At 37.5% G+C, this 17000-nt stretch overlaps 1 protein-coding gene across 1 annotated transcript; it reads left to right on the top strand.

Moving 5' to 3' along the window:
- The first annotated feature begins 632 nt into the window (after positions 1-632).
- On the top strand, positions 633-16973 carry LOC127650374 (acetylcholinesterase collagenic tail peptide-like). The gene is made up of 17 exons (XM_052135747.1): positions 633-811; positions 1536-1660; positions 1755-1865; positions 4836-4880; positions 4999-5025; positions 7933-8004; positions 8245-8307; positions 8491-8517; positions 8616-8660; positions 8863-8898; positions 10652-10732; positions 12192-12288; positions 12562-12698; positions 12851-12970; positions 13295-13421; positions 14299-14401; positions 15620-16973. Exons 1-17 carry the CDS (start codon positions 709-711, stop codon positions 15678-15680), a joined length of 1380 nt encoding a protein of 459 aa, XP_051991707.1. The 5' UTR covers positions 633-708; the 3' UTR covers positions 15681-16973.
- The last annotated feature ends 27 nt before the right edge of the window (positions 16974-17000 follow it).

Genomic DNA, 17000 nt, shown 5'->3' with positions numbered 1-17000 from the left:
ACTTTTAAAGTGATTTAAGTCATGTGTTAATAAAATATTTTTTTTCCCACTACATTTTGGATCTAAACTTTCATTCAGAAACATATATAGTCATGTAACAAGGGCAATGTTTTGCTAATAAATACCTTCTAAACATTGCCCTTACCAGACAATTTCACAAACGTTTGGTTCATTTTATGGACACTAAATCTACCATTCAAGTGACCTGTTGTCTATTAAAACCGTTGCAAATATTTTCACCCTGCATCGTCACTTGCCGTCAAATCTGACTGACAGGTTCACAGGTGCAGTTTTCTGTCTTGTTTTTTTACTGCTGAAAGATGTGAATTTGTGAATTTCAGAAAGAAATCTATCTAAAGATACATTAAAATAATTTAATTAATTACATACCTGCCTTGTATTATAACCGTACCGTCTGTAATCGTGTTTTGAATGTATCATGGTAATAACGGGGTCTAATATTGGGCATGAGGGACTGGAGAGGCTGGATCAGATGTCAGCTCCGTGACTGTAATAGTAGGCTATTCGCGCCCGGAGATTCCCATAAACTCAGTGGGAAGCATTCTTACGACTTAATAACACAGCCACACTGACAGACGAGTCAGAGGCCGCAGAAAAGGGTGAGAGGGAGAGCTGCTGGTATTTTAAACTGAATGAGAGAGCATATGGCGGGCACAGGCTCATGTATTTTTTGACTGATATAGGAACATGGCCGTGAGCAGGATTGGGATGCAGCTGCAGATTTTGCTGTACTCTGTGTCAGCATATCTTTCACAGTACAATCTGGACAATATTATCCCGATTCCTACAGGTATGCGAGAGAAAGATTGAGCGCGCGGATGCATGTTTGTGCGCGTGTGAGCTCGAGCGTGAATATTTGTTTGGGATTACGAGAGCACGTGGTGGTGTCAACTATGTTTGTAAAATTTTAATGTATATTATTTCTATTTATTTTAATTAATATGCATATTTCTAATCAATGAATATAATTAGAAACATAAATGTGTGTGTGTATAATTATAGGCATAATTATAGGTGTATATTTGGTTATACACCAATATTTGGATTGATTGGCTCTGTTTAATGTTTTCCATATTCTCCACATAAAATGCTTAAAAAGGCATCAATAAAGTTTGCATTTCAGCATCATGAAATACTGTTCAACATTAATATATATGTGTATAACCAATTTGCATATATATTTAAAATGATACCAAGACTAGGCTCATATCTGTTTAAATTTACCTGCATAATCATTTTCTTCTTCATGTTGCCATTTAAAAACATGCATGCACATATACAATAGGCCTACATGCTCGTTTATGTGTTTAGGTCATTCATGAGTGAAATATGTGTAGTATGGTGATATCTTTAATGGCAACAGAGCATCTGAAGAGCACATTTACTAGACTGCAATGCTTCAGTTAATCAGTGTAATTAATACTTGCTGCAGTTCATTCATGCCAGTCATGCTGTAAAGTTGTTGATTATCTCATTCATTTTAATCACTCTTTGGCTTCGGATTGGTTGTACAGTTTATGCTGTAGCCCAGGTCCCAGGCCCATATGATGGCTTGAAAAGATTTGATCCATGTTGTCTGGTGGTCCCTCCACCCCCTCCTTTGTTCCTACCTCCTCCCAGTATGTGGAAAATGAGTTCTGTGAGTAATGATAATTGCATGAATAATTTTTACAGCTGTGATTAATGACAGCATGTCTGTTTCACATTGAAGTCTATTTAATCTGTTTTTCGAGGTCTTCCCTGGGCCTGTGGAGAGGGTAATAGTGAGAGTGGAGGATGAGGAGCAGGTGACAAAGCACTGTGTGGTGGGACCACCAGGACCTCCTGGGCCTGTTGGACCACAGGTAAGGGAAAGAGATAGAGAGATAATGAAGTCATCCACAGCTAAATCAATGAGAAAGAAAAATTAAAGTTCACCCAAAATTGAAAAGTCTGCAACCCATGACTTCCAGTGGAACACAGGAAAAATGTTCAAGAATGTTGACTTCTCTTTCCCATACAACAAAAGCATAGAGTGACTAGGGGGCTTGATTGCTGCAAAATTGACTGAGAATTACCATAAATGTCATCTGCACGATTTGTGTGCTATAAGTCTTCTGGAGTCATATATAGCTTTGTTTAAGGAACAGCCTTTACTGTTGGATGTCAATAGCACCAAAAGCCTTTGGCTCTTGAATGTCTTGTAACCAATCTTGTGATCTCACGAACATTATGTGGGGATGGCAACATTGTTGATAAACTAAATTAGGTGCCTTATTACACGTTTTGCTGCAGAATCCCAGTGAAATGTCCAGCGGGGAGCATCAAAAGCAAGTGAAATAGTGTTGTAATCAGATAAGGTTTTTAAGGTGAATATTAAATGGAATTTTTAATGAGTAAAACGTACCCCTCTAAACTAAAACGTATACCTATACCTAACCAGTAGTGATCTAAGATCAAATGAGAGGTAAACAAAGCAGAAATCATTACCCTAAACCAACACCTAAACCCAGTGTTGTAGTAGTGTCTGAAGAGGTGGGCATACTGTGAATTTATGAAAATAAAATAAAAAAAACACATGCACCCAATTTCTAAAATTAATTTACATTTATATATAGTACATACAGAATGTAAAATGTGTAAGAATTTTTTTTCCATAAAAACAAAAAACAAAAATACTCTTGTAATTAGAGTCCCACTGTTATGACGCAGACGAGGAGTGAGGATCTAAATGCAGTTCTTTAATGAAGGAACAAAAGGGTGAACAGGATAACTCAAAATAACTGAACAACACAGGGAACAAACAAAACATCCATGAGAGGAAAACAAAATATAAACACGAGAAACATCCATGGAGAGCACAGGCAGGAACACAATCAAGGACAACCATTACATAAAACGACCGACAACGAATGAACAAACAACAGGGCTTAAATACACAAGGATGATGGTTAAATTAAACACAGGTGAGAACAATGAAACTGGCAGTGATGAGGGCAGGGAATTGTGGGAAGTGTAGTTCGGGACAGCTGACAAGTGAGAAACACAGGGCAGACAACAGGGGATCGTGACACCCACATTAAACTTACAAAATGTATATTAGGGTAAGTAATTCATAATATGCAATAAACCGTTAAGCATTACAGATAATATGAGTGTAGTAATGTTCACATTATCTCGTTATCATATATAGCCCACATAAAAGTGAAACTGTTTTCCTATTTAAATATAAATTGAAATGATTTGATATCACGAGAGAAAAAAAAAGAGCATCAAAAATTAGCAGGAGTGGAATAATATGCAGTATTTTCAGTTTAACTGCATAAGTTACTATATATATATATATATAAAAACGTCCTCTCACTTTCAACTGCTTTTATTTTCAGCATATGACTTAACATGTGTAAATATTTGTATGAACAAAAAAGGTTCAACAACTAAGACATAAACTGAACAAGTTTCACAGACATGTGACTAACAGAAATGGAATAATGTGTCCATGAACCAAGTGGGGGTCAAAATCTAAAGTAACAGTCAGTATCTGGTGTGGCCAATCAGCTGCATTAAGTACTACAGTGCATCTCCTCATCATGGACTGCAACAGATTTGCCAGTTCTTGCTGTGAGATGTTACCCCACTCTTCCACCAAGGCACTTGCAAGTTCCCGGACATTTCTGGGGGGAATGGCCATAGTCCTCTCATGTCTGAAATGGACGTTCTGATTGGTGGATCAGCTTAGTCGGACTGTCAGCCTTGTCTGTGCCATCAGTTGCGCTCCCGCAGCTCCGTGCACGTTAAGAGAGAATCTCTGTACACTTCTTAAAATAAAATAAAATAAAATAAAAACCACTCAATGGTGCTGCGACATCACGTTAGTAGATTGAAAGTTCCGGGTCAAAAGACTACTTGTTGTTCTGGCTGCCATACGTATAATCACTTATTTTAGTTGGGCATAATCCTAAGAAAGATAGGTGGGCATATGGCGTATGCCTGCGTATGCCCTAGACTATACAACTGTCTAAACCTAACCGATAGTACCCAAAAACCAAAAGCGAAATTAAAAGCACATTTATTGAAGCATCCTCTTCATTTGCGTTGCTTCTATGATACTTTGATCTTATGTGTCAGCTTGCAAGTTTGGCTGGGCTTAAAATGCGGATTTATGAGTCCAAATTCCAACACTCTATGAGGTGAGCTAACTTGGAGGCCAATCACATTGAATAAGATTTGTTTTTCAAATGATGCGTTAGAGTAAAAGTGTTTCGATATTGTAACATAGCAGCGTTCAAGTGAAAGAGGGAAAAATAAATGACTATGAAGTCATAATCAGCCGTTGAACTCGTGATTTGTGTTAAAGTGAATAAAACGTACTGTTGTTGTAGCGCCTCTAATGTAAATTTCACCAGGAAACTGCTGCGAAACATGGCATGTAAAAGTCAGTTTACAAAAATGTAGTTATATTAACATTTATTCTATGAGACTATGTTGCTTGTACCCGAACACAATATGGCAAGTTTTGAATATGCCAAAGTGTGAATGAGATTTGAGAGCTATGGCAGAAGGCAAGATTATCAATGAATATCGATTTAAATTTACATTTACATTTATGCATTTGGCAGACGCTTTTATCCAAAGCGACTTACAGTGCCCTTATTACAGGGACAATCCCCCCGGAGCAACCTGGAGTTACGTGCCTTGCTCAAGGACACAGTGGTGGTGGCTGTGGGGCTCGAAATTTCAGTCTCTTTCTCAAACAAAGCTATTGTATTTTAATTTTTTTTGTCAAACTAGTCCTTTAGCTTTTCATGTTTAGATTGAAATGTTCATTATTTTAGGGTCATGGTGGCATCCCAGGGCTACAGGGACCCAAAGGAGATAAGGTGAGATGGCTAATCTTTCTGTAAAAAAAAAAAAAAGAAGAAGAAAAAAAGAAATATTGCTTCAGGCTCTCTTACTATGAAAATTTGAATGAAAAATAATTGTTATCTTCTTCTTTAGGGTGACATAGGACGACCAGGGTCAAAGGTCAGAATGTGTTCTTTCATTTTCTTCATTGATGTGGGCAACATGCATGCATTTTATGGGTCTGTTCCAAAACCAACTGAGCTTCCTCTAAAGGTAGCACTTTAAGGCATCGTATCCACCTTTTTCCTATGTCCCATGTTGCTTAGAGAGAAATGTGGGAGTTACTTCCGTTGTCAAGTAAACAGCTGTTGTTATGATGTACGTCCATTCATTCTTTCATTGTGGTGTTTGGATTTTGAGGAGAGCGTGTATGATTTCACATGGACATACATCAATCACTATATCATTGTGTTACTGAACGATAATAAACTGCAGAAAAGACATAAAGACAAAGAAAGTGTGAACAAAACCAGGGTGCTGTTTCTCCCAGATGTTGTTGAGATTGAATCTAAGTAAAATGCAACCTTTCGAGCAGAATTGTGTTAGTTCAGCTTTAGATGTGTGTGCTTGTCATCTTGTCACCCTGCATGTTCAAATCAGACAGACACACTGAGGAAAAGATTTGAAGTTCTAATACTTGGGTATGTAATCGCTTTTTCAAGTTGTCCGATGGGATGGATATTTCCTTTTTAAATTCGCACATAAGTTTAAACTTTTGTTCGGAGGGGGATTGACTGGTGAGAGGTGGTGTTTCGTTGCCATCCAGAACACATCAACACAATGTTTTAAACCTCAAATGCGATGTGGTTTTGACTACATCTGTATGTGTTTTTGTGATCCAATCACAAAACATTTTGCAACCCGTTTACGACTATATTTAGCACTGACCATTTGCGATCAGATCATCCGAAACGTCTCTTATTACCAGCTGTAAACAGGGTCTTAAAGAGACTGCAGCTAGAGCTAGGGAATGCTATAGTATTGAACAACATCCTGTGGAAGTCCCACCCACATTCGTTTCTCCAGTATATAAATACTATTAAAGGTTATAAATCTAGGGTATAATAGGAGATGGCAGTGGCGATAACTTCACCTTGGACACGAGCATGAGTAAGCCTGCAGTGTCAACAAAGATGCAAATTAATTCCTTGCAATCAGCTGTCTCCTCAAAAAACGCTGTTTGCGAGCAGTAGCAAGCTGCCTTCCCTTGGACATCTGATGAGTTACGCCATGAAGCGCACATATACGCAGTTGTCGATCACTCTGCTGTGCATAATGGCAACAAAATATTTAAAAAATGTATGATGAGTCACGTTGTGTTCACCATGCGTGTTTGTGATGATGTGAGATGAACGCAAATGGACCGGGTTCGATAGAATCAAGAGAGTGTGAAACCAGACCAACGCTGCGGGGGGCACCGGGAACAATCGCACTCAGAATCGGACCACAGCAAATGTGCCCAGTGTGAAAGCCCCCTCAGAAGCTGTTAGGAATTTTCAGGATTGGCCCCTAAGTATCAAGTCAGGTCTGCAGTCGCTGTCTCGATCCGGATCCACATGAGGGGAGAAATTAATGACACAGACACTTAAGTGTGCATCAGAGATTATTGTTCAGCACAGCATTATATATCTTTGTAAGAACAGGAAAAGCAGTACACTAACTACATTATCCAATGAGATTAAACATTGTCTTATTTGGAAATACATACATAAAGATTCTGCATTAATTATGTAAATGAAACAAAATATTCTAGAATAGAGGATTGATATTTGACATTTAAATCGAGACACTCAGAGAAGAAAAACAGGGATCCCTTTCCACATGATTTCCGTTACACACACACACACACGCGCACACACTAACACACACACTATGAAAATAGGAACTGAGTACTAGTTGTGAAATATCAGCTTATTTAAATATATCAACTGACAGGTCAGCTTTTCTAACAGGATGTTTTATTTCTCATTAGAGACATTTTTATGCTGGATAGTTATTTTCAATAAAAACTGATAAATTCAAGGATTCATGCAGGTGGATATACATTAAATCTGCTTCAGCAGGACCTATAAAACAAAGAATGTATTAAATACTCATCCAATAAGAATAAATGACTTTGATTGGTTCATTCTATTCTGCGGTGAGAAAAGGAACATGTACCACGTGACAGCGCCATCTATGCGCTGTTTCGCCTTTAAAGTCTTACACCGTTTTGTTTTTCATTGGAGATGTTTTTACTCTGGATAGAAATGTTTTAATAAAAATGCATATTTGCAAGGATTAATACCTGTGAATGTAAATCCACCTCAGCAGAATCTATAAAAGCATTTATAAAATCCTCATCCACTAATAAACTTTGATTGGCCCATCCTTTTCAGTGCTGACAAAAGGAACGTTTTCTTAGTAGTCTGGACCTGAAGTATCAGTGAGGTTCAGCCATTCATTTGGACTATGTTTCATTGTAAAATATGACCAAAAAATACTCTTTAAATGCAATACTGTACTGCTAGGGTAAACAAACAAATTGCCAAACCCCACTGCTGTTTTTACTGCGAGGATAAAATAACACATTCCTGTAACGGTGCACTTTTTCTCACCACATACAAGAAACCTTGAATTCAATACAAATAGGTAAAGGTTTAAAGGTGCAGTAAGTAAGATTCAGAAAACCTTGCTACCTGTTTCCATAATTCCTTTGGTGAACATGGCACTAAAGTGCGTGTAACAATAACAACAACAAAAATGGTGCTTACAGCAGGTGGAATTTCTTCTTAGTGAAATTCCCTAGAAATGTTTTAGAGAAATGAAACCTGGATGGCTCTCAGAAAAGGAGCGAGATTAGATGGGCTGATATTTTAAAGAAGCCTGGAGGGCTGCCGAGAGGCAGAGATGCTGACTAGGGGTTTGTCTTTGATTAAAGCTGCTCTGTATACTCAGCACTTCAGCCACAAAACCAGATTTTTGGGGGGGTTGGGGCTGCTGTGGATGTGCGAGCAAATTTGCACATCAACTATTTCTTCCATTTAGGGTCGCTCTGGGCGTCCAGGTCTGTCTGGAAAACCAGGTGCTCCAGGATTGCCCGGCTCAGAGGGACCCAAGGTGGGTGAGTTTAGTCACTAGGCTGCACTTACCTCATTAATAACAAGACATTTGTTATCACTCCCTGTATCTAGTCTTCAACGTAATGGTAAATGATGGAATCAAGCTAACTGCCAAGGCCATGATCAGAGTCAAGTGTCACCCTTGACTGTTGCCACTGCCATCAAAACAAATAGGCCTAAGAATAGCTCATTAATGCACAGTGCCCTTTTGATTGTTTATATGTGACCTCATTGGCAGGGAGAGAAAGGAGACCCAGGACTGATGGGAATACCTGGGATGAGGGAACCAGCCGGACCTAAAGTGAGTCATATTCTTGCCTTCTCCAGTTGTAAGGGGTGTGGTCAATGTAATGTAATGTAATGCGGTTTTAAGAATGATGTGTGTGGTGATATGTACCATTCACTTAAGTTTCTCAGACAAGTACTTCCTCTCTTAATGAGAAAAGAACCAGTTGGTACATTTGAATAATTTCTGTTCCCATAGGGATTGCCAGGACACAAGGGTGAGAAGGTATTTCTGTGGAACTCAACCTAAAGGTTCTATTATCATCACCATCTTAACACTCACACAAGCGTAAATTTAAGTGAGAATAATTATAATCTTTGCAGGGAGTACGGGGTGATTATGGACCTGCAGGTCCTAAAGGAGACATGGTTAGAGACTAAGTATGAAATCTGATATGGTTGTTTCTTCTAGATGACACTCAGATGGTGATTCCATTAGCTGTGCTCTTTTAATTGTGATAAAGTTGTAGAATTGGTCTATCATTTAGCATGTTTTGTTACTCAAGCACAATAGCACAATAGCACAATTGTAAGCTTTATTTGATTAGTAAATCTGGTCTTCTCTTTTTAGGGTGAAAATGGTCTGCCTGGGATGCTGGGACAGAAGGTTGTGATGTTACATTTTAACCATTAAAGGAATATTATGGGTTGACTTTAATTCCAGAAGTGAAAATCCCATACATTTTCCCCACAGATTATTTTTAAAGGAATAGTTCAACCAAAAAATGCAAATCCTCTCCTCATTTACTCTCAAGCCATCCCAGACTCTTTTTCTTCTGCAGAACACAAACAATGACTTTTAGAAGAATTTCTCAGCACTGTTGGTCTAAACAATGCAAGACAATGGTGGCCAGAACTTAGAAGCTCTGAAAATCACATAAAGGCCCATAATAGTAATCAATATGACTCCAGTGGTTTAATCAGTGTCTTCTAAAGAGCTGGAATATTCTTCTAAAAATCTTTGTTTGTGTTCTGCAGAAGAAAGAAAGTCATACACATCTGGGATGGTAAATGAAGAGAAAATATTTTTTAATTGTATTAATTTTTGAACTATACTTTTAACAATAAGTTAGAAATCTTTAATCAATGGTAAATGTGTGGGGGTCTGGGTAGCTCAGCGAGTAAAGGCACTTACTACCACCCCTGGAGTTTGCGAGCTCGAATCCTAGGTCGTGCCGAGTGACTCCAAATTGGCCCGGTTGCTAGGGAGGGTAGAGTCATAAGGATTAACCTCCTCGTGGTCACTATAATGTGCTTCTCAGTGGGGCATGTGGTCAGTTGTGCATGGATGCCGCACAAGTTCCACACGTGCTATGTCTGTGCGGTAACGCGCTCAACAAGCCACGTGATAAGATGCGTGGATTGATGTCTCAGACATGGAGGCAACTGAGATTCGTCCTCCGCACCCTATGCCACCACGAGGACTTAGAATGCATTGGGAGAAAAAGGGGAGAAACAAATCAATGGTATTTGTTTCTATTGAAGCCATCAGTCTGCCTTATTTCAACTTGATTTAAAACAAATCGTCTTAAATAGTGGAATTCCTGGTGATGAACTACACTAAACATGATCCCAAATAAAAGACACCAATTAGAGAATTGTGGACAACAAAGCCCGCCAACCGAGCTCATATTCTTAAATCAAATTTTTTAATCAACAATTTGAAAGCAATAGTTTTATATTTTTCCATAGTTTTTAAGTTATATTACTTCATTAGCAATGCTTCGTGGGATTTGAATTCTTTACTTCATGAAAGATGTTACACAGCCTTGTGCCTTTGTCTTTTTGTCCAATTTTTAAATAATTTTTTGCTTCAAATCAAAGTTTGCAATGTTATGATTCACCTCAGAATTGTTTGTTTTGTTCATGGCTTAGAACACTTTTACAGAGGATTTTATATAATCCCTATGGAAGAATCAAATGGGGAAAACCACTTCCGGAACCAAGGCTAAAAAAGGAGGCAGGCACTTTTGCGATCTATTACTAGGCAGAGGCTGGTGGTATCAGGGACAGGGGCATTCTCATTCTAGAGAGAATTTTATTAGACAAAACTTTGTACTGCATGATGAGTCATTATTTTTGTTCCCTTTTCGCAGAAGATAAAAAAATACTATTTTAAATGCCTGCAGTGTATATACATAAAGTTAATGTACATGTATCTACTTTTAGGAGTACATTACCATATACTAGATGGCTTGAATGCTTGAATGCTAAAAGATGGACTAAAGCCACAAAACTCCCTTTTCGATTTTACACAGTCTTTAAGTTGTCATTACATGAATTTAACATCAGTATGCTTTGGTTGTTATATATGACTGCCTGCCTCTCTGTACTTCTCCCTCTCCTTGTTACTCCTCTAGGGTGAAATGGGACCCAAGGGTGAGCTGGGTGTATCAGGGAAACGTGGCCCTACAGGCCAACCAGGCAAAAGAGGCAAACAGGTGAGGGCACACACACCACTCTACAAGCATACAGACATAAACAATCAAATATATTATGCTGTGTTGTTGATTTGTTCTGGGTGTTGCTTTACATCAGTGTTCCTCTAGTTTGTTTTGATACTGAGACCTTGAGTGTATGAGTGATGATAAGGGAGAGGATTATTTGGGCGTATTTGAAACACAGACACACATGCTTAACCATTCCAGGAGTGTCCTACTTGCTCTTCATCAGCCATCTGTCTGACTGCGCCTGTGTCACTTTTACTCTGATGTATATTTGTATGTATTCTGTATATATTTTGATTGTAGGACCTGTAAATCTCACTGAGTTGGTTGCTGGATTTGGACCAGCAGAGCCTCTGAAGTTGGGTCCTGCCTCTCCTGTTTCAAAGCTCTTGTATTACACTGTGTGTAGGCACTTCCTATGAATGTCTTTACCAGTTCCTGGGAAATACCAAGTGACTGTGACCATAGCCATTACCCAGCATACATTCCTACAGTCAATCATACCAACACTATGACAAATAGAAATTTAAAGGAATGTTCTAAGTTCAATACAAATTAAGCATATAATCAATAAACAGCATTTGTAGCTTAATTTTCAACTGGACCCCCGTTTATTAAAAATAAAAGCAAAAATCATAGTTAGAGTAAGGTGGTTAGAGTGAAAATATATAGGGCCAGTCTATAAACATTAAAGTACACACTGTATCAAAAGTATAGGTAGCAATTTATTTTACAGTACTTTTCTACATTTACACACTATATAATTAAAACAACTACAGTAATTACTTGGTACTAACCCTAAACCTTACCCCAACTCTAACCGTAACCCATATTAAATACATGTAGTTACCTAATATTACTCAGTACTTTCTTTGGTAAGTACACTGAAAGTAAACTGAATGTACACATTCTGTAAAATAAAGTGAAATCAAAATATAACCCCTAAGATGTAAACATGTAGACATTAACATAATTTTAGTGTGATAAAATCAACAAGGGTTTACTGGCAAAGTTGTATTATTTGATATTACTTTACACTGATATGGTTAGTAAGTGATTTTATCACACTACAATCATGTTAACACATATGTTTATGTCTTGTGGCTATACTTTTGAAACAGTGTGTAATGTTGGATTGTAATGAACTGCCCACATTCACTTCCATTGTAATGTAACCACAATTTTTTATTATTTTTTTAAACAGCTGAGAAGTCTAAATTATTTTTGTGGTAATCAACATTATGCCACAAATACTGTCGATTGAGCTTACTTGTATTGAACCCAGCACATTCGCTTTAAGGTTTTCTTCTAGATGCCTGAACAGGCCTCTGACTCTAACTAATTTAGTGCAACCACCTTGTAAGATGAATACATAGACCTCACCAGTAGGTGTCTTGTGAGTGTGTAGTTTTGGTTTTGAGTTTAGCTTAATTATGTTTATGTCTTGATGTAGGGGCCTGAAGGAGAGAAAGGTTATCCAGGGCCCATGGGACCTAATGGTCCACCTGGGCCCACAGGCCACCCTGGACCTCCAGGAGTACCTGCATCAGGTGAGATAACACATGCAAGCACGCACGCACAAAGATCAAAAATTCCCTTTGAAAATGATTTATCTGTATAGTTATACAGTATAATGAACAGTTAACTTTGGAGGACATTTTTCAGCATGTCCTAAATCATTTAAACACACACATTGACTAATCAGGGACACATGCAATAACATTTCAGTAACTTCTATGAATGTATTACTCAGTGTAATATTGACCTTTAATGAAATCTTGTATATTTGCTGTTGTTAATATGTGTCTGGAAATGACGTGCAGGACTGTTTGTTGTTGGAGAAAAGGGTGAGAGTGGATTGCCAGGCCCCCTTGGAGACTGCGACTGTAGCTTCCCTTCTCTCAGCAGCCCAGCCAGTGCCCCATTACAACACCGGAGCAAATATGACAGAGTTCCAGTGGTAAGTCACACTCAGTGTACCCATCCAGCAAGCTTTACACATTTTACAGAATAATCCGATTTAGTTTGCCTTTTTCGAATGGAATCATTATGTTTAGTTTCTATGCTTTTTATCAACTCTCAACCAGTCTGTTTTGTGATCTTCCTGGCCAGATATTTCTTGTAAGCAGCGAGGAAGAGCTAAAAGGGCTCCACGAAGACAACGTACTCACCTTCAGGAAAGATCAGAGGTCTCTTTATTTTAAAAATGAAAATGGATGGGAGCCCATTCAGGTACATGATCGACTTGAATACATGTCACATGCTGCCATATTTAAAGGTTCACCCAAAATGAAAATTCATTCATTATTTGATCACCTTCGTGTTGTTTGAAACCCTAAAAGTATTTTAAAAGAATGTTAGCCTCTGTCACCATTCACTTCAATTGCATCTTTTTTCCTAAACAATGAAAAAGAATGGTGACTTGGCCTAACATTCTAAATCTCCATTTGCCTAAAAGTCAACATGAGGGTGAATAAACGATGACAGAATTAAAATGTTTGTCTGAATTATCATTAATTGGCATTATGAAAGCAGGAACTGTGGTTTGCATTGTAGCTGATGCCGCTCCAGGCAACAGAGAGGCTGATGGGAGAGAATGGATTCTGTGGGGATGGGGAGGTGCAGGAACTCAACAGGGAGGAATGCGACGATGGAAACAAGGTTGTAACGGACAACTGTGTGGGTGAGTCACATGTTGTGTGTTGCAATCTTAATCAGTATATATGTGTGTGTAACAAATCTTAACCAAAGTATGCCTGTTAACAAATGATGAATGATGTGTGTAACTAACTAGAAAATATATGTAAAACCAAAAATGCTAAAAGGAAACTGCAGCTGCATTTCTGACACAGGATATGAGGGGAACCTAGTGACAGTTTATACATTGGAAATTCTTTAGGCAGGGGAACCTTGAAACAGTACCTACATTGGAAATGTATGTATCTTTAGGCAGGAAACTGATAAGGACAAACCAATAGAAGGCAAAACCAGTAATCCCACTGCAGCAAAAACTAACCAACGGGATGAGTGAAACTTATCTCTTAAAATATTGGAGATGCCCCTGCGGCAAAAATAAGCCAATCAAAAGAGTAAAAAAACAAGAACAAAGGAACACATCCTGGGTCAGAAATGTAGAAAAGAAGGGAACACAGGAGAAACAGGGTCTTTTTGAGCGGAGCTTACGGGTGAAGCAGACCCCCAGCTGGCTGAATGATTTTTGTACTTATTCTTTCTTGTTAATAAATACAATTTTTACCTTGAAAACTTGACTTCGTCTCCTGAAAAACGAACACGACACACATAACTAGAATCACATAACTAACAATACAAATTAATTAACATAAAATGAATTGGTGGCAAGTATCACTATTACTATTGCTTGTATTTAGGGTTAGGGATTTAAATAAGCCCCTAATAGACTAATTATGTAATGAATGCACATTGAAGGAGGGACTTGAGATATATCTAGAGACCAGAATATCAAGCAACACCCTGGAAACCTTTTGTTTCTCCTGTTCTGCTTCTGTCATTTCTTTATCTGTATCTCTTTCTGTGTGTAGGCTGTAAAAAGGCGATCTGTGGTGACGGATATCGTAATGAGCATGTGGAGGAGTGTGATGGGAAGGACTTTGGCTACTACACCTGCAAATCGTATCTGCCAGGGTATGTACAACCTACACACACACACACACACACACACACACACACACACACACACACACACACACACACACACACACACACACACCTTTGGGTTTTTGTTTTTATAAATATGGACTTTCCATTGACTTTGTTTTAAACTGAGCTACTAATATATAGTAATACCCTACATATAAATCTAACCTTTATGCATTTTTAGATTTTCATTTAGATATTAAGAATATTTACTAAGTTGTGATTTCATGTAGATCAAACACCCCTCCCCCGTATTACACTCACACAAACTTTGACCTCCTGCAAATGTAAACTAGTTGTACACTGTTTGTCTAAAGGCCTGTAAACACCAAATCCGTGATGCTTTGCGAGACGAACCGTTAACGGAACCTTTATTCGTCTATTCACACAGAGTCCGTAAAAAAGTCAACTAAAAATGATTTCACTCCTGTACTCTGTAGGCGGCGTGAGATGAATAAAAAGCACTGTTTGATATTTATTTGCACATGTATTTTGCTAGGAGTATATTAAAAACAAAAACCTGATGCCAACTACTCTTTTTAAAATGGCTAATATAACACAAGGTACAGTGATATAAAAACATATGGAATAATGTACAATAATGTTTTATAAAATATGATGGTTTAAATAGGTAGGCCTATTACCCTGGCTCTCAGTCTTTATAAACGTTATTGCAATACTTTGTTATATTACACTTGCTATAAAAATAGCAGTGTGGTTCTGCTATTCCTTTAGTAAAATATAGCATGTAGAGAGTCTTTTTCAGATGATTTTCTATGAGCTCAGTGCAAATGAATTGCTGAACCTCGCTGCTATTTTTAAAACCATAAGAATATAACAGGCATAGAGATGTACATATTAAAAATGTAACTAAATAAAAACATTTACTAAATAAGAAACATAAGCAGACTTTCAAAAACAGACCGGGTTTATGTTTGAACTGCAACTATTTATTTTTAATGATATCATTTTCAGGGGTGTATCATAGCGGTACAAAAAAAAATCGGAACGTTCTCTGTAAAAAAATAAATAAATAAATAAAAATCTTTGGATTGTCGGTGGACAATTTTTTCGGACCCAATATGGATAGTGCCATAGGAATACATTGTTATTGTACAAAAGCTTGTTAGGAACAAACAAATGTACCGAAAAAACAGACTTGGTGTGAACAGGCCTTATGATTTCTCCATGTTTTTGTTTGTACAGTACCTTTGGGCAGCTCAGGTGCACTGACTCCTGTTCCATCGACTCAACCGGCTGTAAATAAAGGACCTGAGGCCCACAAAAGTTTACACATTCACACATGCACATACAACACACAGATGTGGAACAGTCTCCTGAGATCAAAGTATTTAGCAGGCTATCCAAGAGGATTTGGCTGTGTTTCTTTCTGGCTCATGACTCACACACACTAGGCTAAAATTAGGCTACACACAACTTGGCGGAATATGCACTATTTGCAGTATCTGCTCTTTGAATCTAGGATGCTTTTAATGGCAGCTGAGCTGGTGGATAAATGTTTGAAGCAAGTAAGGAGATGTCATTATGAAGATCATAAAATTTGTAATTATTTAAATGAAAAGAATGAATGTATAATATATTTATATGAAACACATTTTTTGATTTTGCAAATGCATGAGTACATACAATTATTATTATTATTATTATTATTATTATTATTATTATTATTATTATTATTTATTCGAAACAAGTATGCCTTGTAATGTTTGGGTTAGACAATAATTTATTCAGTCATGGCAATAAAATTGCAAGTATGTTAACTCCAGCTGGTGGCACTCTTTCTCTTTGAACATAACTGAAATACAGCATTTCGAGGTGGCACAGATTTTAAAAACAGATAGAAGTGAACATGAAACATGCATAATGTGACAAAAAAAAAAAAAATGTTTTTTTGCTTGGTGCCTTAAAGTTCTTGATTTTACAAGTTAGATGTACAAATTAGTAACAAATGGCTCAGAAAAACTTTTTTTTTTTCAACTGGAGTCATGTGGATGATTTTGATGCCTCTAAATATGCATTTTGGACCATCAAAGAGTACATTCATTTGCATTGTTTAAAGGAGGAGGTCTGAAATGAAATCCTAAAAGTCTTAAATTCTGTTTTGATGAAGAAAGAAACTCAGATCTATTTTGGGTGATCTATTCCTTTAAAATGATAGCTGTGTTTTGGAACATGGTAGCCAGCTGAATTAAGCTGGTCATAAACACATATTAAGATTTTTAGAAAAAAAGATCTCAGATCTGTTGGTCCATTCAATGCAAGCGAATGGTGGCCAGAACTTTGAAGTTCCAAAAAGCACAAAGGCAGCATAAAAGTAATCCAGACGACTCCAGGGGTTTAATCCATGTCTTCAGAAGTGATATGATATGTGGGTGAGAAACAGATCAATATTTAAGTAAATTTTTCTATAAATCTCCACTTTCACTTCCACATTCTTAATTTTTTTTGGACGATTGCATTGTTCGTGCATATCATCACCTACTGGTTATGACTGGTCAAAGGTGGAAATGTATATTAAAAGTACTTAAATATTGATCTGTTTTTCACCCACACCTATCATATAACT

The sequence above is a fragment of the Xyrauchen texanus genome, chromosome 10, assembly GCF_025860055.1.
Source record: "Xyrauchen texanus isolate HMW12.3.18 chromosome 10, RBS_HiC_50CHRs, whole genome shotgun sequence".
Classification (NCBI taxonomy): domain Eukaryota; kingdom Metazoa; phylum Chordata; class Actinopteri; order Cypriniformes; family Catostomidae; genus Xyrauchen; species Xyrauchen texanus.
The sequence above is the reverse complement of the archived record's forward strand: the minus strand, read 5'-3'. Positions and strand labels throughout refer to the sequence as shown.

Coding starts and splice junctions, on each gene's coding strand:
- LOC127650374 (XM_052135747.1), top strand. CDS start 709: ATGGCCGTGAGCAGGATTGGGATGCAGCTGCAGATTTTGCTGTACTCT. Junction 1,661..1,754: donor GTATGTGGAAAATGAGTTCT/GTGAGTAATGAT, acceptor CTGTTTTTCGAG/GTCTTCCCTGGGCCTGTGGA. Junction 8,899..10,651: donor CTGGGATGCTGGGACAGAAG/GTTGTGATGTTA, acceptor TTACTCCTCTAG/GGTGAAATGGGACCCAAGGG.